General features: G+C 43.0%; 2 protein-coding genes across 3 annotated transcripts in view; both read left to right on the forward strand.

The window, feature by feature from the left end:
• The window catches only part of LOC138972714 (dual specificity tyrosine-phosphorylation-regulated kinase 1A-like), an 82,507-nt gene extending 63,828 nt beyond the window's left edge, over window positions 1–18,679 (forward strand). For both annotated transcript variants that reach the window (XM_070345370.1, XM_070345369.1), the window contains exons 6-9: window positions 45–191; window positions 647–787; window positions 1,762–2,044; window positions 8,976–18,679. In XM_070345370.1, the coding sequence (XP_070201471.1) occupies window positions 45–191; window positions 647–787; window positions 1,762–2,044; window positions 8,976–9,826 (1,422 nt within the window). In that variant the 3' untranslated portion in view covers window positions 9,827–18,679. The remainder of the gene's footprint in view (window positions 1–44; window positions 192–646; window positions 788–1,761; window positions 2,045–8,975) is intronic.
• Window positions 18,680–20,973: 2,294 nt separating this feature from the next.
• The window catches only part of LOC138972723 (cilia- and flagella-associated protein 44-like), a 50,053-nt gene continuing 44,391 nt past the window's right edge, over window positions 20,974–26,635 (forward strand). Inside the window, exons 1-7 of the mRNA XM_070345379.1 lie at window positions 20,974–21,078; window positions 21,487–21,507; window positions 22,124–22,780; window positions 23,028–23,436; window positions 24,303–24,465; window positions 24,848–24,987; window positions 26,212–26,391. Of these exons, the coding sequence (XP_070201480.1) occupies window positions 21,027–21,078; window positions 21,487–21,507; window positions 22,124–22,780; window positions 23,028–23,436; window positions 24,303–24,465; window positions 24,848–24,987; window positions 26,212–26,391 (1,622 nt within the window). The 5' untranslated portion in view covers window positions 20,974–21,026. The remainder of the gene's footprint in view (window positions 21,079–21,486; window positions 21,508–22,123; window positions 22,781–23,027; window positions 23,437–24,302; window positions 24,466–24,847; window positions 24,988–26,211; window positions 26,392–26,635) is intronic.

Here is a 26,635-nt window from a genome sequence, read left to right on the forward strand (position 1 = left end):
ACCCTGCTGCCCTACTCACGAATTTTTCTCCCTCGCCCTGACAGATATACCAGTACATCCAGAGTCGGTTCTACCGCTCACCGGAGGTGTTACTCGGAATTCCCTATGACCTTGCCATCGACATGTGGAGTCTGGGCTGTATTCTGGTGGAAATGCACACGGGCGAACCTCTCTTCGCAGGATCCAACGAGGTAGGAAGAGGGTGGAAAAAGAGAGGGAGAGGAGGGTTGGATTTGATATAGAGTGTGGTTTATGTTCTAAGTTTGTGTGAGTGTCAGCGGTAATCTCAGCGTAAGTTGCGTTTGACTGCAGAAACCAAGGACTATAACGTATTTTGGACATTTCATTGCCATGGGTGCAACTCTGCCGGCTACACGCCGGCAGCCGGTTTTTGGTTTCATCGGCTGCCGATGTTTTTGTTCCAGGAGAGGGTTTTTTTGGCATTTTAAATACTAAAAAAGCTGGACCCCAACTTTTGCCGGTTTTTGGAATTTTCCAGGTTGCACCCATGCATTGCTGATAGTGCTAGTGACGTGATGAATGGGAGATAGAGAGACACTGCCATATACTGACTTATATCTGACAACTGAATTTTTAGCAGATACGATGTATCACTCTCCCACTAACAAACGTTTGATTTGTGCAGTTTGACCAGATGATGAAGATCGTGGAGGTGTTGGGCGTCCCACCCAGACATATACTGGACCAGGCACAGAAAACACGCAAGTACTTCGACCTCATGCCTGACGGCTCCTACGCGCCCAAGAAACCACGGGACAACAAAAAGGTGAGTGAGAAATGGCTTCTTTTTTGTCAGCCTTCGGTGTTACTGACCGTACTAAATCCTTAGTACAGATGTGGTCGCTTAGTGAACCGCTTTGCAAAGGTCGTTGAAACTAATGACAGTCTCCTGAGTTGGGTATGCAGGGGTGTATCCTCGGGCCAAGCCTGCTGATGTACTTACTGTCTCTGAGTGTTGACTGGTTTGATAAAATTGCTGAATTCTTGCATATTTTTATCCTGCTACAAGTTTGATCATTTATGGAAGAGTGTATGAAGCGTGTGAAAAACGAAGAAGTGTGTGGGATGCAGATGGCTTTGAGTAAGCTAGTAACAGTTTCATGGTTTTAAGTGGTTTTGTCTACCAGTGAGCGTTTTTGGCCAAAATCAGCTGAGGATTTGATGACCATGCTAAACGACAATGCTGTACTGTCTGGAAGAGTAGCTGTAATGGAGAGTATAACCTACAGTTTTGACTTGTTTGAGGTTGGAGAGAGTGTGTGTGTTCCGATATGATAAGGCAAAAAAAAACAAAAATAGGTGTGGTTACGGTAACATAGCCACAAAAAAATAGGGTAGGTAGGTAGGCAATCACTTTTTTTTTTTTTTAACTTTTTTTTCTGTGTACTAATTAAACCTACTTGACAGGGAAATAAGTGTGCGACTCGGGCGCTTTCGCTTTCATTGCGTTTTTTGCACTGGTTTTTTTTTGTTTTTTGTTTTGTTTTGACAAATGTAATAAAAAGTTATAGGATCGGCCCCTAAAAATAGGGTAGGTCGGGTTACCGTAACCACACCTATTTTTTTTTTAGGCCTAATGATGCAGGGTTACCATACTTTACAAACAATTTTTTAGTAGCTTTGCTCTGTGTCTATATGAACATTTGTTTGATGAACCATTGTTCATGCACAAAACAAAAGGCATGTCTCTGCCACCATAAACTAACACCTGGCTTTTCACGAAAGAAAACCTTGTTGCAGTACAAGCCGCCTTGCTCTCGGAAACTGCACGACATCATCGGAGCGGAGAACGGCGGGCCTGGGGGTCGGAGGTCAGGGGAGGCGGGTCACACGGTGGCGGATTATCTCAAGTTCAAGGACTTGATACTGCGCATGTTGGACTTTGACCCCAAGACGCGGATCTCTCCGTACTACGCCCTCCAGCACAACTTCTTCAAGAAGACGACGGACGAGAGCACCAACACCTCCAACAGCACATCCACCAGCCCCGCCATGGAGCAACAGACCGCTTCCAGTCCTTCAGGTAAGATGCTGGCACTGTTGTTGAAGTGGTTGGTGTCGTCGTTGTTTGTGTCGTGGTACAACCATCAAGTTTTGTTGTCAGTGTTTCAGTGATAGGCTGGCGCAGGGCTCAGTTATCTTTTTGTGTCAGGGTGCAACTGCAGCTATCAATTGTTTGGTCAGAGTGTGTCTGTGATAGGCTGGCATATGGTTCAGTTATGTTTTTGTGTCTGTGTGTGACTGTCACTTTTGTTTTTGGAAGCAATTTGAAAACCACATTGATTCTCACTGTTATTCAGACCAGAGATATTGTAGCAATCCCCTCAATACAGGATCTGTGTACAGACAAACTCACAAAGGGGAAAAAAAAGGAGCGGGGGGTTTCGTCTCACTGGATATACACATGCGATCATGCACTAACATTCACACGTACATGTGCATACATGCACGCGCACACAGAAAAGAAGTCCAGATTTGACAGTTTCTACGATAGGTAGCTTCCCCCTGATTTGTTGACAGTGCTTGCACTGTCGTTTGCTTTGGACAACTGACCAGACAGACCTTGCTTTGGACAACTGACCAGACAGACCTTGCTTTGGACAACTGACCAGACAGACCTTGCTTTGGACAACTGACCAGACAGACCTTGCTTTGCTATGGTGCACAACTTTGACTAAACATCATCTGTCTGTCTTGAGTGTGCTTTTGGAGGGTTGATCATCTTAACATTTTTTCTGATTTTAAAAGATGAGAGGTTTTGCTTGTAACATTAACAGCCAAGCCTACACATGCACCGGGTAATCTGTTTCTTGGCCGTGTTTTCAATTTGTTTTATATTGCACACTTCAAATCTAGAGTTCTTGTTTTGAGTTATTGACATTTTGATCTTTGAGACTGCCAATTACTTTTTGTTCACAAGGTGTTGGGTTGGAAAAAGTCATTCTTCTATATATCAACTTATTAAGTGAATATAGTGATTATCTCTAAACCCAACAAGTAAATTCTGGAAAATGTGCATTCAAGCATCACCTTTTCTTCAGCCTAACATTAATGTTTGGGAGAGGAAGTGCTGAAACAATTGCACTTTCTCAGCAATAGTGACTGGTGATCTTATGCTGCACTTGAATAGTGAAAAAAGGAAATCTTCAACGCCAGACATTGAGAAAGTACCACTAGAATGATATTTCAACAAAGAGGGATTGATTGCAAAATTGTTGCGTAAATATTGTCTTTCTATTTAGTGCTGGGTACATATTTGAGCCACATATCTGTGCAAAATAGGTCTTGTCAAATGTCATCCGTCGCAAATCACACAGTGATTTTACCCCTGAGTGTAAAAAAACCACAATGTATGCACACTTTCAATGTTCTGGTTAAAGGGAGGTAATTTGTAAGGAGGGGAAACGGAGAGTTCATTGCATGGTGTTTATATTATCTGTTACATTTTATGTGGCATTTTTTAAAATTTTTTTTAAATTTTTTATAATGTGTTTTCAGTGAATGAATTTCTCTGTTTTGATGATTGTTGTTGTTGTAATGTGTGCACCCCTTCCTGTCCCCTGCATTGTTACTTCAATGTATTTTCATCTCTCTTCTGGTCATTCTCGGGGAACAGAACGTACTCACATTTCAGTTCACGCATTTGTTGTTGTTGCTGCTTTTTGTGCTCCATCAACCAACCCTCCCTGCTAGGTCTGTCTGTGTTGTGTTCATGTCTTGCTGTGTTTATTTCAAATGATTTCCACTCTGTGTTCTTGTCTCAAACTCTTACTCCTTGGTAGTTGAAACTATCGTGGGTTTTCGCATAAAAAAAATTAAAAAAAAGTTGTAGTATTTAGTGGATTCACATTCATCCCCATTCATTTCTGTGTCGACAGTTGAAAATGATCTCAGTTTTCACAAAAAAGAAAGAAAGGAAAAAAGAAGAACAACAAAAAGGACACTGTTGGTATGATCGTGCTCTAAGGTATGTAGGTCTCAGCTCACCCTGCGTGCAACTAGAGAAACTTAGAGATTTTTGAAACAGAACTCAGTATTTGTGTAGAAAAAATATTTTCAGAGAAAAATAGTACATGTACTACCACTACTGCCTCCACCATTGCTAAACGCATCTGTAATAACCACGTCATCATCATGCTGTTTCTCTTGTTCTCTGTATTTCTGTTGTTTTGTAGAATGTACTAGTAGTGGTTCTTTTTTTTTCTGTAATCTGAGTGTCTGTCTTAACTGTCGCTACCTAACCGCTAACAGTTATCCTCTCATAGAATCATTTATCCGCCATGGTCCTTTCAATCATATCTGATATTAAAAAAAGGTATTGCATTAACACCAAAAATCATGCATCCACTTGTTCAACCCTTAGCTTATTGCAGCTTGTGGAAACTCAAACTGGTTGATTCTCAATATCCGTCTCAGCTCCAAACTCTACAGAACAGACATCATCATGTTTCTTAGCTTTTGATATACACACACTCTCTCTTTCCTTATGCCCAGAAGTGTATACATGCATGTTACGATGTAGAACCATATAAATGAAAATGTACTTGTATGCAGACATGCAGCCATAACTGGGCACGTATGCTTCCACATCCAAATACTGTCAGGCAGTCGCACACACACACACATAAATATAGATGGATGCATCAACACACCTTACTCTCTAACAATCATGTGGCTTTCAACATTTCATATTGATTGAATCACTTGTCACAACCCAATACTATTCAAAGGTAGTGCATTGCAGTCAAGCTACCCATTTTCTTGCTCATTTCTCTCCAAATATCTCCTGGCTTTCAGTTTGATTGAATCACTCATCTCATCCACATAGCAAACTGCACATAGCAAGCCAGTTTGTTGTTCATCGAGGCTTCTTTCAGTTTCACCTCAAACTTTGTCCTCTACTCGTCTTTCCCCATCTGCCCAGATCTCCCTCTCTACCCCCCCCATTCCTACTCACAAACCAGAAGGGGGAAAAGATTTGCGCCCCTGTATGAGAGTCTGTCACAGTGGCGCCCCCCTTGCTGTTGTAGATATTGTATGGGGGCCAGCGTGCTTCCTAAGCTGGTCAGTTGCAGACAGCTTGCACTAACACACACACATTAGTCCCCAACCATCGTCTGGCTTTCATTCTCATTCTTTCGTTGACTCACCTCGGCACCTGCCGGGTTCATTGAATCACAAATCACAACCTAACAGCAAGTTAGTTTCTCGTTCATCATAACTACCATCAACCCAAGCAAGTTCATGTATCATTCGTCATAGCTAGCCTAACTGTAAACTCCCCTCTCGGCCCCTCTGTACATTCTTGGGTTTTGCACTGACAACGAGAGGGAAGAAAAGATTTGCGCCCTTGTATGTGAGTGTGTCACAGTGGCGTCCCCTTGCTGTTGTAGACATTGGGTCGGGGCCGGCGTGCTTCGTCAACGGCATGGTCAGCCGCGGACAGCTCAGGCCCCAGTAGCTAGTGCTGGCCGCTCGCCCTGTCCACCTCTGCCGTCCACCAATAGTATGTAGCCTCCCCTTTTCTCTCCCTTTCGCTCGCTTTCTCCAAGCTTCTCGTGCCTTGCCCTCTTTTCTCTTTTTTTTCTGCCTCTTGTTTTTGGGCTCTCTTGATACAGTGGAACCTCCCTTTTTAGATCAGGTAAAAATCTGAGAAAAAGATGTCTTTGGCCAACAAAAAAAAAAGGTCTGTTTATGGTAACCCGACCGACCCTAGTTTTTTCGCGCGACCCTAGACTTTTTTTTGGCATTTGGGGGGAAAAAAAAAAAAAATCTTGTTTTTTTGGCAAAATAACGTAAAAATATGGTTTTTTTTTGGGGGGGGGGGGGGGGGGGAAAATCCCGACCTACCGACCCTATTTTTTTGGCCTATGTTACCGTAAACAGACCTATTTTTTTTGTGGCCCTAACAGAGACATGAGATTTGTCTGTCAGCTAGCGGATTTGTTTTTGATTATTGGTGCTCCAGAAATAATTTTTTTAAGATTCCAAGATTGCACGATTTTGCATCTTTTGTTTAAATAAATGTTAGGCTTATTTACAATTTCATGATCTTATGCCTGCTGGTATAAGACCTAAAATGGATGTCATTTATTGGAAGGACTGACCAAACAACCGGGAAAAGCAAGAACCTGGGAAAAGGGTAATGGTCTGAAAATGAGGGTTCCACTGAATTTTTCTCTCTGTTTTTCTGTTTTATGCTACCCTGTTTCATATCTGTTCAAAGTTTATTTCTTTGTTTTTCATGAAATGTTTTGCTCCTAGCCTGCTTAGTGCCTGTTTCTTGCTCGATACCCCTTTGTTGTCTTGAAGCCTGTTTCTCTGTTTCTTGTTCTTTCTGTCGTGGCATATTGGTTGTAGTGGTGTTGGCAGTTGTTGGTTACGTGGTTCCATTCTTTGCCAGTTGAAGCTAGTGCACTGTACAGATGGGGCCGAAATATAGCCCTCACCACCCTTCTTACTGAAACCAGCAAACTAGATCTGTTGACCCGTTGTAACGCCAGACATTGTAACGAGGCAAAGTGTGTCTTTGTGCTGTTGCTGTACAGTGTTTTTGAGCTTACTTGGGTTGTTTGTTTTTTTTGCTGTACTGGTTGAGATTTGTGAAGTGCTTTATAAATTGATCTAATTTGTGTTTCAAAATGCACATTTTTTGTGTTAATATTTTTATTTTTTTATTTTTTTTATAGACCATACACACAACGAAAGCAGGATGTGCTGTTTAACAATAACTGTGAAAATAATAATGTGCAGAAAACATAAACAGTTGAGATAGTTGTTAATTTGTTCCTGTGCATGAATAATTTTAAGACAAACTTCGACACTGATCAGCGCCCTTCTCTGCTAGTGAAATAACATTTTACTTTTCTTAGCGTTTTCGTTTCTTTTCACGGTTATGCAGAATTTAAAAAAAAAACGGCCATTTAAAAGAGTTCACGCTTAGTCTAAATCAGTTTCCATGTAACAATAATACATCACAAGATAGGAAGGTTTTATTGAAAAAATAGACAAAATAAAACAAAGATGCTGTTACTTCCTGTGTAAACCATCACAGACAATGCACGTGCAACCTACAAAACCTTCAAAAGATTTTACTTAGGCTAGGGCTAGAACACTCATTTGTGACCCTCCACCACGAAATGAGTCACATGTCACCTTTGCATGATTTTCATATTTTTACATTTTCATGAAGAGTTGTTTATGCTCTATCCAGTGGTGAAAACCGTTTTAGAAAAGAGCAAAAACTGTTTGAGTTATAAGCCTGTAACTAAGGTGACCCACACACTGTTACCAGACACTCCCCGGACTTATATTACGCCTAGCGCAGAACCGCGCGAGGTGACATGCGACTCATTTCGTGGTGGAGGGTCACATTTGAACAAATCCGGAAGGGTTACTGCAGTCAGACTCATAGCTGCCAACCCTCCCGGATTTTCCGGGAATCTCCCGAATTTTACAACTTCTCCCTGCTCATATCCAAGACTAAACGGTCCCCCTGGCTCCTGGATTTTGACTTCAGAAGGTTAGCAGCTATGCTGCAGTTCATCAGCAACTGTTCTAAGGCTATCAGGGCTTCCCACTGATGCTCTACCGAGAGGGTCCCATGACCCCCAATTTGAATATTTAGGGGGTTCAAGGACCCCCTCAGCAGAACTTGACAGGGTCCCGCTCCCAAGACCAGGAGGACTTTTGGAAGTTCTGTGAGACCTTCACAAAGGCCTTATTTTTTATATCGGTTAGATTCACTCTGTCAATTTGCGTCTGTACAGATCATGCAGAATATGTTCTCATCTTGAAAATCTAGCCAAGAGTACGTTCTTGTCCATTCTTTATGAAAACTAGCAGACGGTCACAGTCTGAAAATAAGTGCGGACGGTACGTTCGATAATGCACATTTAGTGCATGCCAGGTCCCGATCTTTTCGGGATTAGTCATGGTGGGTCCCCCTTCAAGAATTTCTAGTACATTTTTTTTCGGCTTCTAGTGCATAGACTAGAGTACCCAGGATGCACAGTTTTGAGATCCCTGGGCTATACTTGGGAAACTGGAAAATGGTTCTACTGAATTAGTTTATATGAATGATTGGTACTGGTACCTGGTACATTTTAGTTGGCTGCTTGGTAGTTAAGGTCTGTCTGATTCGTAGTGAGATTTTTTTTGAATTGTTTGTTTATTCTGGCAGTTACAATCTTACAGTAAGAAGTACAGTGGAACCCCCCCACCCCCCCCACCCCCCCCACACACCCCCCCCCCCCCCTTGTTGAGACATTTCTTCCTTTTAAAAACTAGTTTTCCTCATTTTCTTTTCATAAAATCCCACCATTTAGTGTGAAGACCTAAAAATGTTTTTGAAGTCTTAAAGGAAAAGTTCCACTGCGTGCAGTACATAATACTTATCAGTGTATGTGTAGAAATGTGTGACGTAGAGAGATGGGGGTCAAGGTTTAGGCCAGATGATGTGGGTTGCTTGGACATGATGGTAGCTGGTTTGCTTCGTGTTATGCATGTTTTGTTTTTGTGGTAAATTGGAATAGTAGACACAACATCTTGAGCAGGTGCAGTGTGTTATAGCTTTCTTATAACTTGATCATACTGACTGAGAGACAAGGCTAAGTTGGTTCAAAACAATGGACTGTTTAAATCCCCAATGAGATCAACTCATGAATTGTGAAGGCTTTACTGTACTTCCCAAAAGGAAGTAGGTCTGACAGTTCATTGGGGAAATGGGATTGTATAGAGAGTGATCAGTGACGGCTAATAGACTGTTGATGCAGTTCCATGTGGGGTTTGCATGTATGATCTAAAGGTGAGAATAAACAGTAACAAGGTACAATAGATTGGATGAAGGATACATTTGAGGTCATGTGTGGATTTAGTAGCATTCTTGGTTGGAAAATTTGTGTGGCCATTATCACTCCCCTTCCTCATGTTGCACGTACCTTGTGTGTCCACAGTGGGGAGCACGTCGAGCGGCCGAGCGCGGTCCGACCCCACCCACCAGCATCACGGCCACCACCACCCCCACTCCTACTCCGCTTCCCAGCAGCACCCCGTTCCTCCGGCCATCATGGACTGCGAGAGCCCCTCCGGTCACGCCCATCGCATCCCCCCGCCGCCCGCACATCAGGGCAACAACAGTCGCTGGGAGGGGCGCCATAGCAACAACGGTGGGGGGTCTCTGATGCACCTGGGTCAGCAGTTCACCACTCACCGCGGCCACCACCATCACCACCTGGGTGGGCACACGTCTGGTCCTCTGGCAGCAGTGCAGTCCTCCACCACCTCTCTCTCCTCCACGTCGTCTTCGTCATCCTCCGCGCTACCAGGGCCGCAGAACATGGGCATGCCGGGGCACCCCTACGCCCCGCCCCCGGATATCTCGCACCCCCACGCACAGCGCCCGGGGCAGATGTTGTCCAGCGGGGGTGTGGGTGGTGGGGGAATTCTCGCCCCGACGGCCAGTGTTCCAGTCGACCTCAGCACGCTTCACCACGGACACTCGGGCCCCACAGGCGCCAGTCTTCAGGGGATCGAACCCCAGCTGGGCTCGCTGAGCATGCAGCTGGGAGGCTACCCGTCGTCCTCCGCCGGACCCCAGTACTCGCAGTTCCCCCAGCAGAGCTGGCCCGCCGCTAACTACCCCTTCACCATCACCCAGGCCTCCGCCACCTCCGTCCCCCAGCCCCTCAGTGAGGGCTCTGGCCCACCCCCCACAGCACACAGGACTGCCCAAGAACCCCCCCGGGGGGAGGAGTCACCCATGATGGGCGTGTGTGTGCAGCAAAGCCCCGTGGCCAGCCATTGACCCAACGCCAGGGAGGGAGGTGAAGATAGGGGGAGGGGTGTGTGGTCAACTCGCTGCAAGGACAACACTGCACGGAGATAGGGGAAGGGAAGAGGTCTTCTCGCGATGGTGACGACAACACTTGCAGACCCCTCCTGCTGCTATGTTGGTCCGAGCATTGTCTGGATACTGGTTGCGGTGAAGCCGGGGAGAAGAGGGAAAGAGCCATCGTGCCATGGAGACGACAACTCTTGCAGACCCCTGCCGCTACTACTGTTCCTTGTGGCTTTGTCCGCCGTTACCAGCCAGGGAGAGGCTGTGTGCGCTTCGTGTCTTCAGTTTTCAGACTGTAGTTCCATGGATTACATGCCGTGAAGCCAAGAGGAGGAGGGTTTGTGTGCTTCTCATCTTCAGTTCTCACACTGAAGTCCATGGATTCATTGTGTTGAGCTTGGCGCCTAGCTGCTCTTTCACCGCGTCGCTCTGCACTTTTCCGCCAGACTGCTCTCAGCTTTGTGCCCAGTTACATTCACCATCTTTGGATTTCTGCCCGTAGACGCCCATTGAACGGTAAAACGTACGATCTGACACCATTGGTGGATCTACTGCATGGTGACGACATACCTGACTACATATCTTGAGCTTTGAAAGCTGGGCCAGTTTCTTTGAACATTTCTGGTCATGACTTTGCCAACACCTGATTTTGTTGGGTGTGAAAAATTTGAGGTGTGCTGTCTTTTGATAAGATTAAGAACTAACCGGAGTAGGGATCAGATTAGAGTTTGACTTTGAAGCATGCTGAATTACTTTTACTGCCAACATACAATCAAGCTTGCATGCATGCACATGAATACATGTGTACACACACACGCACACACACACACACACACGTCCCCTCGCGCGCGCACGCACACACACACACACACACACACGTCCCCTCGCGCGCACACACACACACACACATGTCCCCGCACGCGCGCGCACACACACACACACACACACACACACACACACACACACATTGTGTAATTATTCCTCTTTGGATTAATGAAGAAAAAAGAATTGAAGACTTAATATTGACAACATGCTTCGCTTTTATGCTTAACTCTTTTTTGTGGCAAGCATGATTGTGATTCATAAAGCGTTCTAAATGGAAAAAAAATGTGAAGTGTTTTAGCCTTAGTGTATCATTTAAATGCAGAAGCAACATTTTTAATGCCACAAGATTTGTTATTCTTTGTACAAATACAATCCAGAAAACAAAACTGATTTAACTTGTCTGATAAATTTTGTGTCTTTGTTATTCATGTTCTATTTAAGTATTTAAATAAGAATAGCTGCTTAGGAAGTTAGAAATCATTCTGAGACATCTTTGCTGATAGAAAGGTAAGCTAAAGGAAACAAAAAGTTTGAGGCGTCGAGAAGTATCTTCAGAATCACACCACAGAGTGACAGACACACACAAAAATATTTTTAAAAAGATAGAAAATATGAGCTAGGAAACAAAAAATTAACCAACAAGAATAAAATGCTGACCACAACAACAAAAGTTCTCAGTTAACAATTTGGTCAGGGAGAAATCACACTTGGATTTAGAAATTCAGGGCACAAAATCATTAACCTGGGTCTCATTTACAGCGGGACAGCATACATATGTCCAGATAGTTTATCTCTCACGGGCGTTTTACAAACTAGGCAGACACTTTCTGGAAAAAATAACCCCTCCCCATTCATCCCTCAGCAAACATGAGCAAAAACAGTAGACTCAGTTTGCTGTGATGGCAGAAAGAACCTGGAAAGCAACATGACGATACCAGTCATAACAAGCAGCATGACAAGTTCCCATAGGGCATCCACTGCGGTATTAAAATCAAACGTCTCTTGTCTTGTCGGCCAAATATTCAGTGTATTTGTTTTATTTTTTATCACCCACTGAGGCAGGGGTTACTTGCCACGTACTAACGACAACTCTGTTGCATACAGTTGCTTCAAGTTCCGTTTCCACATTTTTCTGCTGCAATGATATTAATTAGCAGGCATCTCTACTACCTTGCCAAGGGACGAAGACGTGGACTGTTTTTCTGCTTTGACAGTGTTCTTGTGTTGCAGTGGGCATTTTAAGATAGATATGACTTTGAAAAAGAAAATGAGAAAGCATTCACCAACCAAGAGGGGAAAAGTGGATAAAAGGCAAACAGCTGCGGGGTTTTTGCATGTGGGATGAATTCAGTGTCGGGGGTTAAGAGCAGGCAGAAGCAGGCAGTGTAATCCTGCCATGCGATGGACAGACAACGGAAAAAGACGGAGAAGTTGAAAGACAAAAGTGAAAGAGAGAGGAGAGACAAAAGCTGGTATCATGAACTGCTGCGTGTACAGACATTCTCTAGTGTGATTTGGTGCATCGTACGATGTCAGAGGCTTGGTTTGGTGAGAAAAGGACATCATTAACCAGTCGTGTTGCGTTTCGTGTCTGCTCTCAAGAACTGCTTCGCCAGGCAGAGAGAAACTGTGCTGATACATTGACACTTGGACAAACTGGGGTGGAGTCTTATAAACTCAAAGTGGAATTGCTGAAAAGAAATGGAGAAGAAGAAGAGAAAAAAAACGTGCGAGTGTGTGGCCGCCCTTACCCGAGGAAGGAAGGGGGTGTCACTCTCCAAGTGATGGGTCAGACGCCAGGAGTGCTGTCCCTTTACTGTGCCTGTTAACGCCTTGAAGCTTCAGTGACCTTGAACTCGAGCTGTCATGGCCAGATTGTATTTCTCGTGTGGATTGTCATAGCATGTGCTTTATACAGAGTTTGAAATTGGAAATGCAAGTTGGATTCGGCAGAATGATAATGACATGTTTTTGTGTGCCCAAGAATACTACTACCAAGAAACACTTTCATTATTGTGTAGAAAAGAGCATGGCAACTGCATGGACTCGTTGAAAATGAAATCTAGCTGAATTTTTTTTAATGAATTTTAAATAAGAGAGAGAAAGCAAAAACAAGCAAACTTTGCGAAGTGGATAGAGAGAGATGACCTGTGGGTTAGTTGTGTAATACAACTTGTCATTGTATTCCTAGGCTGTACTTGCTTGCTGAGTGTTTGTTATGTATCATACAACAATTTTGCGGGAGTGGTGCGTCACTCTGTTTCATAGGGCTCTTGGAACGGAAGCAGATCCCTGCTGGAGCGGGACAGAACAAGCAGCATGTACCATGAACTGGGGCGTGAGGCCCTGTGCGGGGGTTGAAATAGTCTTTACCTTTTGTTGTGACTGAAGTGAAGGGGGTGGGTAAAGAATACGTGGAGTGAAATGTAAAACTGTGTGAACGAACGAATCGAGTAGCATTGGACTAGGATGCTGTGAAAACCAACTCAGAAAAAGTGGAAAAGAGAGTTTACGGTAAGATTTGAATCATGGGACTGGAGTAAAATTACCTGGAAATAAAAGGAAAGCTTGTTCTGTTGGTAAAACTTGATGGTGGACATTTTGCAGTTGGCCTCAAACGTTCCGATTGACGTAGGTGTCTTTTGGTCTGCAATGTTTTTGGAATGAAGGAATGAATAAAAGTAGAACAAATTTGGATAAGATGAGAAATTTGGAATGGGCTGTTCTAAGCCTGAATCGAATGCTTTGTAAACTATGTAGCATTTTTTGCCCAATGCCAAACAGTTTGAATGAAGTTGGCTCAAACGTCAGATGAGTGGATGTGTGTATGGATGTCACAGTGTAATTCTGTTCGATGAAATTCCTGTGAAAATGATTTTGGTCAGTGTGGTTTACAGGACTTAAGTGTTCAGTAAACAAACTTAGTACAACTACAAAATATTTGCCTGAAAGAAGATTTCCAAGATGTATGAACGGTCTCAGTAAATGGTAATGAATCTTGACTTTATACCTTTCAAAATAGGGCTCCTCAGTAGGCTTAAAAGTCCTGCACAAAAACAGAAAATCAGAATAAAACCTTCCTTGATAATTGATTTGACATCTTCCCATCTGATCTAAATCCCTTGCAAATAAAAGTAAGCAACAACAAAAACATCAAACGTTTTAAAAAAACAAAATAAACACAAAAGACAAAACATATTTAACATGAAGAGAATCTACTCCGTTGTGTGACTGAGGATTTAGTTTCCATTCAAGTTTTAACAGATACAGTACTCCTCGGATAAGGTGACCCCCCTTGGGACCAAAAAAAAAATCGTGATCTTATCCGAGGGACACGTTAACCGATCCTCGGATAAGATCAATTTCAGTAGAAAATGATCTTATCCGAGGAGATCAGAGTTTAGTTTGGGGCCCCATAAAGACTTCCGGCCAATTGAAAGTCAATGACGTAATAATGGGCAGATCCAGAGAGAGACACACACTGACATACTGACACTGACACAGAGACCATCAGCTGCATTAGAGAGAGAGAGAGAGAGAGAGAGAGAGAGAGGGGGGTAGAGAGGGGTAGAGAGAGAGAGAGAGGTAGAGAGAGAGAGAGGATGTGAGGTAAGACAGACATAGAAAGAGAGGAGAGACACAGACAAACTGATCATGACAGACAGAGATAAAGAGAGGAGACGGAGAGAGAGACATAGAGTTAAAAAGAGGGAGATCGAGAGAGAGAGAGAGTAGGAGGGGGGGGGGGGGGGGAATTGAAAGGAAGAGAGAGAGAGAGAGAAAGAGACATCATAGAAGAGAGAGAGATGGCCAGAGGGGCAAAGAAAGAGAGAGAGGAGAGGGGTCGGAGACAGAGAGTGACAGACAGACAGACAGACGGAAACAGAGACCATGAGAGAAGAGAGAGAGGGGGAACGAAAGAGAAAGACTGACTGACTATTAGGGTTTAACGTCCTCTTAGACCAACTGGTCTATATTGGGACAGGTATTGGTAATACGTTGAAGATATGGTGTGATACTTTGATTCGAACAAGCCCGCTGTGGCTGTCTTCTTCGAGACATCAGCATTGGGTTTGTCTCGTCAAAGTATCGAAATACGATCATGATAATCGGAGACGAGAGATGATGCATGCGTGTCTTCGTGTTTTCCAAGCCCTGAGACTTTCGCTGTGAACGTGGGATCTTTTTCGTGCGCATGTGTGCACACGGGGGTGTTCGGACACCGAAGAGAGTCTGCACAAAGTTGACTCCGAGAAATAAATCTCTCGCCGAACTTGGGGATCGAACCCATGTTGATGGCGACCAACTGGCTACAAAGCCAGCGCACTACCAACTGAGCTACGTCCCCGCCCCAAAGAGAGAGAGAGAGAGAGAGAGCTTCCAAATATCTCAAATCTTCAACAATGTCTTTTATTTTGGCCTAAAATTGGCACTACTCAGCAGCACACGGAAACCGGCAGGAAAACAAGCAGACGTGACATGACGAACTGGCAATTTGATTGGTTCAACGACTTTTTTGGCGGGAACTATTTTCCAAGTTTTATTTGCGAAAGATTTCCTCATCCTTCTCTTTGGGGTAAAATAATCGGGCCAAATAATCTGATTTGTGCGTCACTTCTCTTTTGACGTCATATGGAGAAAAAACCTGTCAAGGCCGCAAAATTGAGAGATTTTTTTCCGTTTCAGTTTCGCTTGATCTTAAACGGTGGTCTTCTGCATTTAGAGACCAGAACGGGGGTCACCTAAAAAGAGGTGTTCCCGTATCCGAGGTCACGCAAAGCGAGGTTTTCTTAGTCATACAAAGAAGGCTTTAGGTCGGGACCAACACCCTGATTGATGTTATCAGAGGTGTGACCTTAAACGGTAGTGACGTTAACCGGGGAGTACTGTATTTGAGTGTCACACGATTTGCCAGAAATTTATACTGAAGAATGAGAAGAGGCAAAGGATTTTATTTCCGGTTTATAGAAAGAATTTTAGCCTTACTTCTTGGTCACGAGTGATCACACAGATATTTCGTGCAGCTAAATGTCATGATTATTTTAACTGTCAAGATATGGATCTAAGGAGTGAAATGAACAAGAGTTTTTATCTGGGACTGATGGAGTGCATGTATTTGAAGACTTAAGCCTGGTGTCGAATGAAAAGAAGCACATCTGTACATAACATGCTGAATTCTAGAAGCTGTGATGATGATGATGATGAGTCGGTTGCCGGTAGCGAATGGGCCACCTTGCAGAATATTTTCCACCGCCCCACCTACTTTCTTTTATTGGTAGGATCTGTGTGTGTGCATGAGTGTGTTTGTGGGGGTATGCAAGAAAAGAAGAAGAAATAGAGTATGGGTTAGAGTGAGCATGTGTGGATCTATTGCTGTGTTTGTGTGTGTGTGTGTGTGTGTGTTCCCTATTGTTGATACAGGGTAGAACCTTGGGCAATTAACCAATGAATCTTTGTGTACACTGGTGGTATGTTGGATTCATTGAGTTGTTCCATTGTCAAGCTTATATTGTGTTATAATGTTTCTGTCGAACCTTTTTTAGTAGTGCAAGATTGCATTTTAATTCAGTTGTATACATTTTTATCCAAATAATTTTGGGCTCGCAAACAACTTCTTAAAAAAGATAATAACATATAAAAAGTGCTTATTTTCCATATGAAGGCTTTTTACCACTCTGTTGTTAGAGTTTTAGGTTTGTTTTGTGTGTTGTTGTGTTTTTCTCTAAAGTTTGACACATCTTGCGTCAAATCTTAATTTAAACCAAAATAAAGTCTTGTAATTCCTTCAAAACAAAGTCAAAATGTAATGAAAGTAATAACTACTGGTGAATAATAGTAGACTAAATCGACCACAGAGAAAGTTTGACTTTTAACTGAGTTTTTGTGTGTAGTATTATGGTAATGTACCCCTTTTTATTCTGCATGGCATTGGTCTGTTCCTGCAACATTTTTTCCTCTTGGGGATATTATATGATGTTTGAGAATTTGTACTGCATGAGCATGTATGCTGTTTCAGAATAAGAACGAGGTGAGAATGTGTACTGGGTAAGAATGAAGTGCAGATCAAGAATGAGGAATGCACGCCAATTTTTAAACAAATCTTAATAGACGGAATGATTTTTAACTGACATGACAAGTCCTGTTTGTTTTTTGAATACCCCTGTCCCCAAAGCTTCCCCCAGTGTATATAATTCACCATGGATATGTTTTATCACATTATTTATTCTTCCACCCTCTTACCCCACTGTGTGTGTGGGGGGAGGGGAGGGAGTGTACAAGTGTGTGCGTGTGTAGCTTTTTGTCATGTGACACCATGTATAGGAGTGGATTTTTCTCGTGGACGTTTGCCGCCAGTTATCTTGAACTGTAGCTCTCTCTCTCTTGAAATGATGTGGATTTGAAACCTGCCCCTTTCCTGGACACTTTTCTGTACTTCTATACTTAAGTTTCCTGCGGAAAAAGACGCATGTCGGAAGTGTTTTCCCCTCTGAAAAAGGTTGATCCAAAAAAGAAAGCAGTGTGTCTTTGAAACTAACTTTCTGTAAGATGGAAAAGGGCTTTCATTGAAATGCTTATTGCAGTCAACTTTCAAACTTATAAAACAGGTGTTATTTTCTTGTTATGTGAGATAAGTTTGAATGAATAGCAAGCCTAGATTGATACTTCTAAGAAAAAATACAGTGCTGGTTGTTCCAAATCAGTAAAACAGAAAGGTCTGTAATTCTAGCTTACCAACTTGATAAAATTTTGAAGACAATAGTTGTTCCTATTACAACTCTTTTGCTCTCACAAATTGACAAATAGCCTTTGCTCTTTTGATGTTTGTTTTAGTTTATTGGACCTTTTCCTGTGAGTTGCTTAGTAACATTATTTCTTAAAATCAGTCAACAATGGTTTGAGATCGGTTTTATTTTGGGGGAAAGTTATCCACCATATCTTCGACTGATGTATCTGTCTTTTGTTCTTATGCTAAAAATGATTAACACCAAAGCGGTGTTCTTGACAACTTTAAGGAAATATTAAACACCTATTGATCTTTAGAAATGGTAAACTAAAAGTGAAGAGTTAGTCTACACACAAATATATGCAATTTTTTCCTATAACAAAAAGTCCAGGAAATAATCCTGTACATGTGTTGATAACGACCTTTTTCAGAAAGATGGACAACAGAAATTTCTGCTTTGGTGGTTGGATTCTTTAAAATGCTTTGTCTTTTCTGCCCCGCAAGTGTCCTTTTCACGCACAGACATGCGACGATGACGTGTCCCTTTTCTTGCATCTTTCTCGCTTTGTTCACACATGATGAAGAGGAGCTGTTCTTGTGAAGATAAACCTTTACAATTTTGTTTCTTTCTCAGTAAGGTGGAATTAGGCTTGTGTCATGCTTTCAGACTAGTTTATTTTGATGGAAATATGTTGCCTGGCCTTTTGAAATGACATTATGATTCTTGAACCTATACTAGTTTTAATTTCTGTGTTTATTCAGGAGTGATTTAAAGCCAATATTTTTTTATACCCTGCATCATTTCAACTATTTTGAGTTTAACATGATTATTCAAAAGGATTGGCAACACCTTTGTTGAGCTTTTACTACTAACATTTGTAGAGTGCATCTTCATTTTATTACATCACAAAGGCGAGAAAACATGTTGGGAAGGTACGCAGGGAAAGATGTAGTGTTGCCAAAGAATAATTTGGTCAATATATTAATTATATCGTTCACACTTTTTCTGATTTCATTTTTAACTCGGACTGGCGTTTTTACGTTTTCTTACTAACATTTCTTTTATAATTTGATCTTTTTATGTTTCCACATTCACATCTCTCATCGTTCTTTCTCTCCAGTTCTAAAGAAAGAGAGCAGACAAACGTGAGCCCTATATAAAAAAAAAAAAGATGAATGACGAGGAAGCTACTGTCACATATTATGATTATATATACATAAGAATTTAACGATGTCATGTACATAATTGTTCAGCCATCACCCTGCCCCATTTCTGGATGGCTTTGTGGGCGTGGTACTTTTTTTGGAGTTGGGGGGAAGAGGGAGGGAGGGAGGGGTGTTCGTGGGACAGGGGAGGGGGGGGGGGGGGGCTGGGTGGGGTGTAAGAAGATGTGAACTATGACAGAGCGAGCACCTCACTCCAAGAAAATAAAGCATCCGTGCTTGTACATACACCCTGTGTTTTGAGGCCTCTTTTATTCCATGTGTGTGTGCGTGCGCGTGTGTTTGTGTTGTTCTCTGTAAGACTGTTTGTGTGTGTGCGAGTTTGTCTGGCTGTGTGTGTGTGTGTGTGTGTGTACCTTCACTGCAAAGTCTGCATTCAGGAAAATCTCTTCAGTCTGTTACACCTGGTTGAAAATCCCAGTGCTGAAAATAGACGAAGTGATTAATCAACTCTTTGAATCTCTATGAAGGAATACCAAATCCAGTAACATCATTAATTTTGAAACTGAAATGCAATCCTATAAACTGGACTGAGTTAAAGAATTACAAACATTTCAATGTATTGCAACCTGTGGTCACCACAGTGTCGCCTCAACTCTTTGTTAAAAAGCGCCTGATGTGAAGTCATCAAATGTTTACATCCAAAAAGTGAAAGCCTTTGGGAATATCATCTGGAGGAATTTACATGCAAGGTTTCATAAATAGCTGTCAAGTTGTTTTCTGGGAATTGCTCTACATACACACACACACATATGATATATAGGGTGTCTAAAACAAAGTACCCCAAAAGACGCACATCAGGACCGAGAAATTGAAAAACTAAGAGAAGGGACAATGAAATCCGAATGACGACACAGTAGTTCCAACAGGATGGAGCCCCACCACATTCTCAGAGAAATCCAGAACATCTCACAGGAAACATCCCCAAATGTAATGAACAATATGGCAATGAGCTAGGATGCAGTCTGTCATTGGAAAACGGGGTGGCTACATTGATCACGTGGTGTGAAGAAACAGACGATCTCGACTGAAAGCTGTGAACTGGGGACAAAACTTCTATGAACTGACTACAATATCACGCAAAAATTATTCCAATAAAGTCCCTGACTTGCCAGTAGTATTACAAGAAAATGGGTACTTTTTTTTTAGACACCCTGTATTAACCCTCTTGATTCCAAGTCAACTTAGTTCCAAGCATGTGCTATAGGCGTATCTGGGGAGACATGATTGAAGCATACAAATTCGTGCATGGATACTACGATTGCAAGAACCCACTGGAGCTGAATAGCCTGTGTAATACCCGTGGACATCAGTTCAAGCTCAAGAAGAAACAATGCAGAACAGCTCTCCGACAATCTTTCTTCATAGACACATGGAACTCCTTGGACAAGAATGTGGTGGAAGCGCCGACAATGAACAGTGTCAAAAATCGCTTGGACAATGCACTGAAAGACTATATGTATAGCCCAAATGTCAGTATGCCTCTCACTACAAATTCCCACCAAACAAGAAAAAGTTGATAGAATAGGCCACGGTCAAAAGATCGTGTAGGTTACCTAGCTCAAAGTTAGGCTAGGATAGCAACTGATCAAAAGATCAGACAAAGGCTCAACAGCCTAAGTACCAGTCTGTCAACATATCATATCATATCATCATAATGGACGGATTCAGTCTTGCTATGATGAGGAGGCACAGGCAACAGAACCGCCTTAGGCATAATAACACACACACACAGGCACGCACACACTAATTGGATATTCTTCAGTTCCAAAAATACCAGAGTAACAAAATTAATACTTAATATTACTTTTCTGAGGCGTGCTTTCATTATCCCTCATGAAGGGTTTGGGAGCAAAAGCTGCCAAAGAACAAAAAGTGATAACAGTGGGTACAGCAGTGGATAGTTTAAATAGTAAGATGTAATGACTTTCTGATCACTTCAACAAGCAAAACATGCTTCAATACTAAATATATATCAGGCTCAACGACAAAGCCATCTTCTCTATGGTCTTTATATCACCCACTGCGTCATCGCTCACCCAAAGCCGAGCAAGGGTTGTCTTCTCTTATTCGAGCAAGAGTTACGAAACTTTGGGTCAGCCGCCAGACAATGGCCTTGACCTCTTTTCATTCCGCAAGCAGATCATTTGCAATGCTCAACGTCCACTCTGCAGTTATTAAACTCATTAAAGGCAATTCTCCAGGTCATCAGATCTTCTGGTTTATAACTGTCTACAAAACTTACTGTGTGCATTGAATTTTTACAACGTCAAGCAACGAATGGAGTGAAACATTATTTTTAGCGCAGCCAAGAACGGTTAGTTCCTGAGTTGGAAACATGCTTCAGAGTTACGTCCCATAGAGTGATGCCCTTGGCAACAGGCGATAAGCAAAATGGACGCCAAAGAAAATTCAACCGTTCCACCCGAACAAAAACCCGCAGAAGGTGAGGAAAATAGTTACATTTCGAAATATTTGTTACATTTTTGTGTACATTTGATCTTTTCTACGATTGTTCATATGTTTGAGCAGAAAATCCCTCGGCGAAGTCTCGAATTTATTGCAAGTATGTTGTCAATTTGACTAGAAATGTGTCTGTCAAACTCGGAAGATTTGAAAGCCGTGTGTGTGTGTGTGTATGTGTGTGTGTGTGTGAGTGTGTGTGTGAGTGAGTGTGTGTGTGTATTTTTGACTAAGGTAATTTCAAGTAAATGTTTGTGACTGTAAAGAGAGAAGTTGGTTACCTGAATGGAAGGAGTACTTTGGTGCAATGGTGGTTGTTTTCTTGTTCTTCAAAGAGACGTTACCATTGTTGAACACGATTTAAAGCAGTTTTTTCTTCTTTTTCTTGCAGGGGAGGGTGACAAGAAGGAAGGTGAGAATTGCTTTTCATTTTCATCCTTGTTAATGTCATACACTTTGGCTTTGAGGTCTGTTGTTTGACATCACGAAAACAGCTGCGCATGACTGTGAGAGATGCTGTCCAAAAACGACTGGTTTTTTATTTTCTTAGCACACATGACCTCTATATCTTTTTTTATGAACGGATGAGGCATGTGCTTTTGACCTCAACATAACACTCAAGAAAAGCTGCTAAACATACGCACCAGCCAGACCTCATACAGTAGCAGACACACACATGTGCGTGCATGCATGCCCACAACCACACACATGTACACACAAACACAGACACACACACACACACACATAAACACACACAAACACAGACACACACAAACACAGACACACACACACACACACACACACACAAACACACACACACACACACAACCACGCACACACACACACAACCATGCACACACACACAACCACACACACACACACATTCACACTTAAACACACAGACACTCTGTAATGGCCTACATTCAATCTCTGTGCACAAGGCTTTAAACTGAGAGTCATTGCTATGATTCCGTATTTCACTTGTAGTTGACAGTCTACAAACAAATCATGGACATATCTTTGTGCAGAACCCCCAGCAGAAGGAGATCAAGCACCAGCAACTGAAGCAACCGCTGAACCAGAGAAACCAGCTGAACCGGAAAAAGAAATGGAGAAACCCGCTGAACCGGAGCAAGAAGCAGAGAAACCCGCTGAACCGGAGCAAGAAGCAGAGAAACCGGCTGTACCGGAGCAAGAAGCAGAGAAACCGGCTGAAGCGGAGAAAGAAGCAGAGAAACCCGCTGAACCGGAGCAAGAAGCAGAGAAACCGGCTGAAGCGGAGAAAGAAGCAGAGAAACCAGCTGAAGCGGAGAAAGAAGCAGAGAAACCCGCTGTACCGGAGAAAGAAGCAGAGAAACCGGCTGAAGCGGAGAAAGAAGCAGAGAAACCCGCTGAACCGGAGCAAGAAGCAGAGAAACCCGCTGTACCGGAGAAAGAAGCAGAGAAACCGGCTGAACCGGTGAAAGAAGTAGAGAAACCCGCTGAGCCTGCTACTGCAACTGAACCAGCTGAACATGCCGCCAGTGAACCGACAGCAGATGCAGCCAAACCCGATGCAGAGCAAACTGCAGGTGCCACTGAAGATGCAGGGGCAAAAGGCGAGGCGCCCCCTGGTGGTGAAACTGAGGCAAAAGAAGGGGTGGCTACTGATGCTGGCCCTGTGTTGACGGAGAGCAAGACTGAAGGTATGCTTCCCAGAGGCAGGGACTTTTTTTTCACAAAGATTTAATATTTCTGTGATTATCTAAGTAGTAATCTGTATCAAAGTGCCAGTCTGAGGTAGGCAGTGTGCTTTTAAGCTGTTTGCGTGTCTGTATGTCTGTCAGTTTGTTTGTTGGTCAGTTGATCTGTCTGTAGGTCGGTGAGCTAGCCAAAATATGCCCTCTTCATTTCAGCATATTCCTATTAAAAATATATCACTTTGTATTGCAGGTGAAGAAGCCAAACCAGAAGGAGAGGCTGCTGCAGAACAGCCGGCCGCATTCCAAGAAGTTGGGAAGAAAGAAGAAGGAGAGAAGAAGCCAGCAGAGGACGCAGAAAAGAAAGCAGAAGATGGAGAGGAGAAGAAAGACGACGAGAAAGAGAATCTAGACAAGAACAAAGAAGAGGACAAAGATGGTGACAAGAAGGAAGGGGGAGAAGAAGGAAAGGAGAAGGTGGAGGGAGAGGGGGAAGGAGGGGAGGAGAAAGAGGGAGAAGAAATAGAGGAAGAGAAGAAGAGAAAGGAAGAAGAGGAGGCGGTGAAAATACCTGTGGATTTTTTCTACAACTATGATGAGATGAAGTCCAGTGCGCGAGTGACGGAGGGGTCTGGTCTGCCCAACGATCTCTTGTCCTTGCAGTATCCTTTCTCAATAACTACACAGATTTACATGCTAGTTGTAGACACAGTGGGCTAGCTGCTTGGTAATCTGAAATCTGTATCATCTAGTTTTACATATAACCTGTAAAAGAGTATATCTTTTCTTTTCTTTTTAATTTGGTTTTAGAAAAAAGATTAGGTAATATGTAATATGAGTAAATGTTGTGGCTGTGTTGTTAATGTCATCAAAATGTTTAGTTCAACATCACTCAGTCCTTTCTTTAAAGACTTGAAGATTTTCTTTTCACAAGATTTGTGCACTACATTGGGGTGTGCACGTTAAAGATCCCACGATTGACGAAAGGGTCTTTCCTGGCAAAATTGTATAGGCATAGATAAAAATGTCCACCAAATACCCGTTTGACTTGGAATAAAGGCCGTGAAAGGTGAATGCTCGCCTAATAGGCTACTGAGCTTCACTGGCCGATGTGAATGCGTTATATATTGTGTGTAAAAAATGTCTGTTTGTCTGTCTGTCTGTAAAAAATTTCATTTCAAACGGCAGAAATTAATATGTAAGCGCCTTGGGCTATATCTAGATTAGGCGCATAAAAATGATCACAATAATAATAATAATAATAATTTGTCCCCCAACTCCTAAATTTCTGCAATTAATGTACACCTTATTCCAATATAGGGGGACAAAATTCCATTGCTTTCTGAGACTAGCAGTCATAGAACAAACTCAAAACTGTGATAACACAATGAGCAACTCAATTATCCGTCAGTTCATGTACATTTATCTATGTAGTAGGCATTCTGCAAACAAACCTCGCTCTGACTGGAGTAGTTTGAAACTAACCAGGCTATTGTCACTTGCATTTAGTTTCCTTAGCGTTGTTTAGACACTCTTTTGGCTACGACTGCCAGCGTCGCAACAATCTGTACATCCTGGATGAAAAACACCTGATGTTCATGGCTGGTAATATCCTGCAGCTCCTCAACATCGACACCAAGAAACACACCTACATCCGCTCCACAAGTGGGGGAAGCATCGGAGCTCTTGCGGTTAGTTTGTTTGTGTGTGTGTGTGTGTGTGAATGGGTTGAAGGAGGTTTGGGGGTATTGAGGATGAGGGGAGGGAGAGCATAGAAGGGAGGCTGCAGACTACATTGTGCAGCTTTTCAACATCTAGACCAAAAAGCACACCTATATATTTGCTCCACCAGGAGTGGCAGCATTGGCGCTCTTACTGTAAGTTTGTGGTGCCATATTTACTGGACCCAGCTTGCAGAAGCAGGGGACACTCATTGGCTCATGTTTTTTTTAGGGAAACATATCTGCACGTAAAAAGATGAATTTGTAATACTTTTAAGGTGTGTGTGTGTGCATTCCCTCTTCAATATAAATGTAACAGAATATCAGTTCACCGAACATGCTTGCTTTGCAGGTTCACCCCAACAGGAAGCACTTTGCGGTGGGAGAGAAGGGGAGTGCACCCAACATCAACGTCTTTGAGTACCCCTCCCTCAAGCTGTACCGCATCCTGCGAGGGGGTACCGAGTCATCCTACTCCTCCCTCAACTTCAGGTAACTTGAAAGGACCGAATCCTGTGTCTTAGCTGAACAATTTCTTTCCTGCAGTCTACAGTTTATTCTGTTGCATCTTGAGCTCATGGATGCTTCCATCTGACTGAACTGTTGATCAGAAGATTTTTCTTTGTCTTTTTCTTCTTCGTTCATGGGCTGAAACTCCCACGTTCACTCACGTTATTGTACGAGTGGAGTTTTACGTGTACATGTACATGTATGACTGTTTTTACCCCGCCATTCAGGCAGCATACATAGATTTCAGGGGAAGCAGATTCAATATAGGGTTGGGCGCAGTGGCGTGGTGGTAAGACGTCGGCCTTCTCATCGGGAGGTCGTGAGTTCGAATCCCGGTCACTGCCGCCTGGTGGGTTAAGAGTGGAGATTTTTCCGATCTCCCAGGTCAACTTATGTGCAGACCTGCTAGTGACTTAACCCCCTTCGTGTGTACACGCAAGCACAAGACCAAATGCGCACGGAAAGGATCCTGTAATCCATGTCAGAGTTCGGTGGGTTATAGAAATACAAAAATACCCAGCATGCCTCCCCCGAAATCGGTGTGTGCTGCCTGAATGGCGGGGTAAAAACGGTCATACACGTAAAAATCCAATCGTGCCAAAAACATGAGTGAACGTGGGAGTCTAAGCCCATGAACAAAGAAGAAGAAGAAGAATATAAGGTTCCCCCAAAACTTTCATGATTATTCCCCTTTGTAAGACCTGATTTTCTCAGAGTTTTGTAGGTCTTGAAAGGGAGAATCCACTGTACCCTCAGAATGTCTGCAACGATATCTTCTTCTTCATCTTCTTCTTCTGCGTTCGTGGGCTGAAACTCCCACGTACACTCGTGTTTTTACACAAGTGGAATTTTACGTGTATGACTGTTTTTACCCCGCCATTTAGGCAGCCATACGCCGCTTTCGGAGGAAGCATGCTGGGTATTTTCGTGTTTCTATAACCCACCGAACTCTGACATGGATTACAGGATCTTTTCCATGCGCACTTGGTCTTGTGCTTGCGTGTACACACGAAGGGGGATAAGCCACTAGCAGGTCTGCACATAAGTTGACCTGGGAGATCGGAAAAATCTCCACACTTATCCCACCAGGCGGCCGCGGCAGGGATTCGAACCCTCGACCTTCCGATTAAGAGGCCGACGTCTTACCACCCCGCCACAGCGCCCGTGCTGCAACAATATCAATAATATGGATTTTTTTCTTTGCAGCCCTGATGGTGAACTGCTGGCGTCGCAGGGCGGTGACCCCGACTTCATGCTGACGGTGTGGAACTGGCGTCAGGAGCAGATCATGCTGCGGACCAAGGCTTTCTCTCAGGACGTCTTCCGGGTCACCTTCGCTGCCGAGCTAGAGGGACAGCTGACCACTGCTGGTACTTCTCATATTCGGTGAGATGCCAATCTTGTGTGTGTTTGAATTTGATTTTGTGTGTTTTATATGTGATATTTGAAATCGCATCCAAGCTAGATTTTGTGTATTCTGTAAGAATTTGTGTCTGTTGTTGTGGATGGGTGGGGTCGTGGAGTTGGACTTGTGTGTGTATTTTTCTTTTTTTCTGCGCTGAGATTATAGGTCAAACAGCTTTAAGATCTAAGCTGTTTTTGTAACTGTCTGACTCCAATATCCTCAAAG

This window comes from Littorina saxatilis, linkage group LG8 (genome assembly GCF_037325665.1).
Source record: "Littorina saxatilis isolate snail1 linkage group LG8, US_GU_Lsax_2.0, whole genome shotgun sequence".
Lineage (NCBI taxonomy): Eukaryota > Metazoa > Mollusca > Gastropoda > Littorinimorpha > Littorinidae > Littorina > Littorina saxatilis.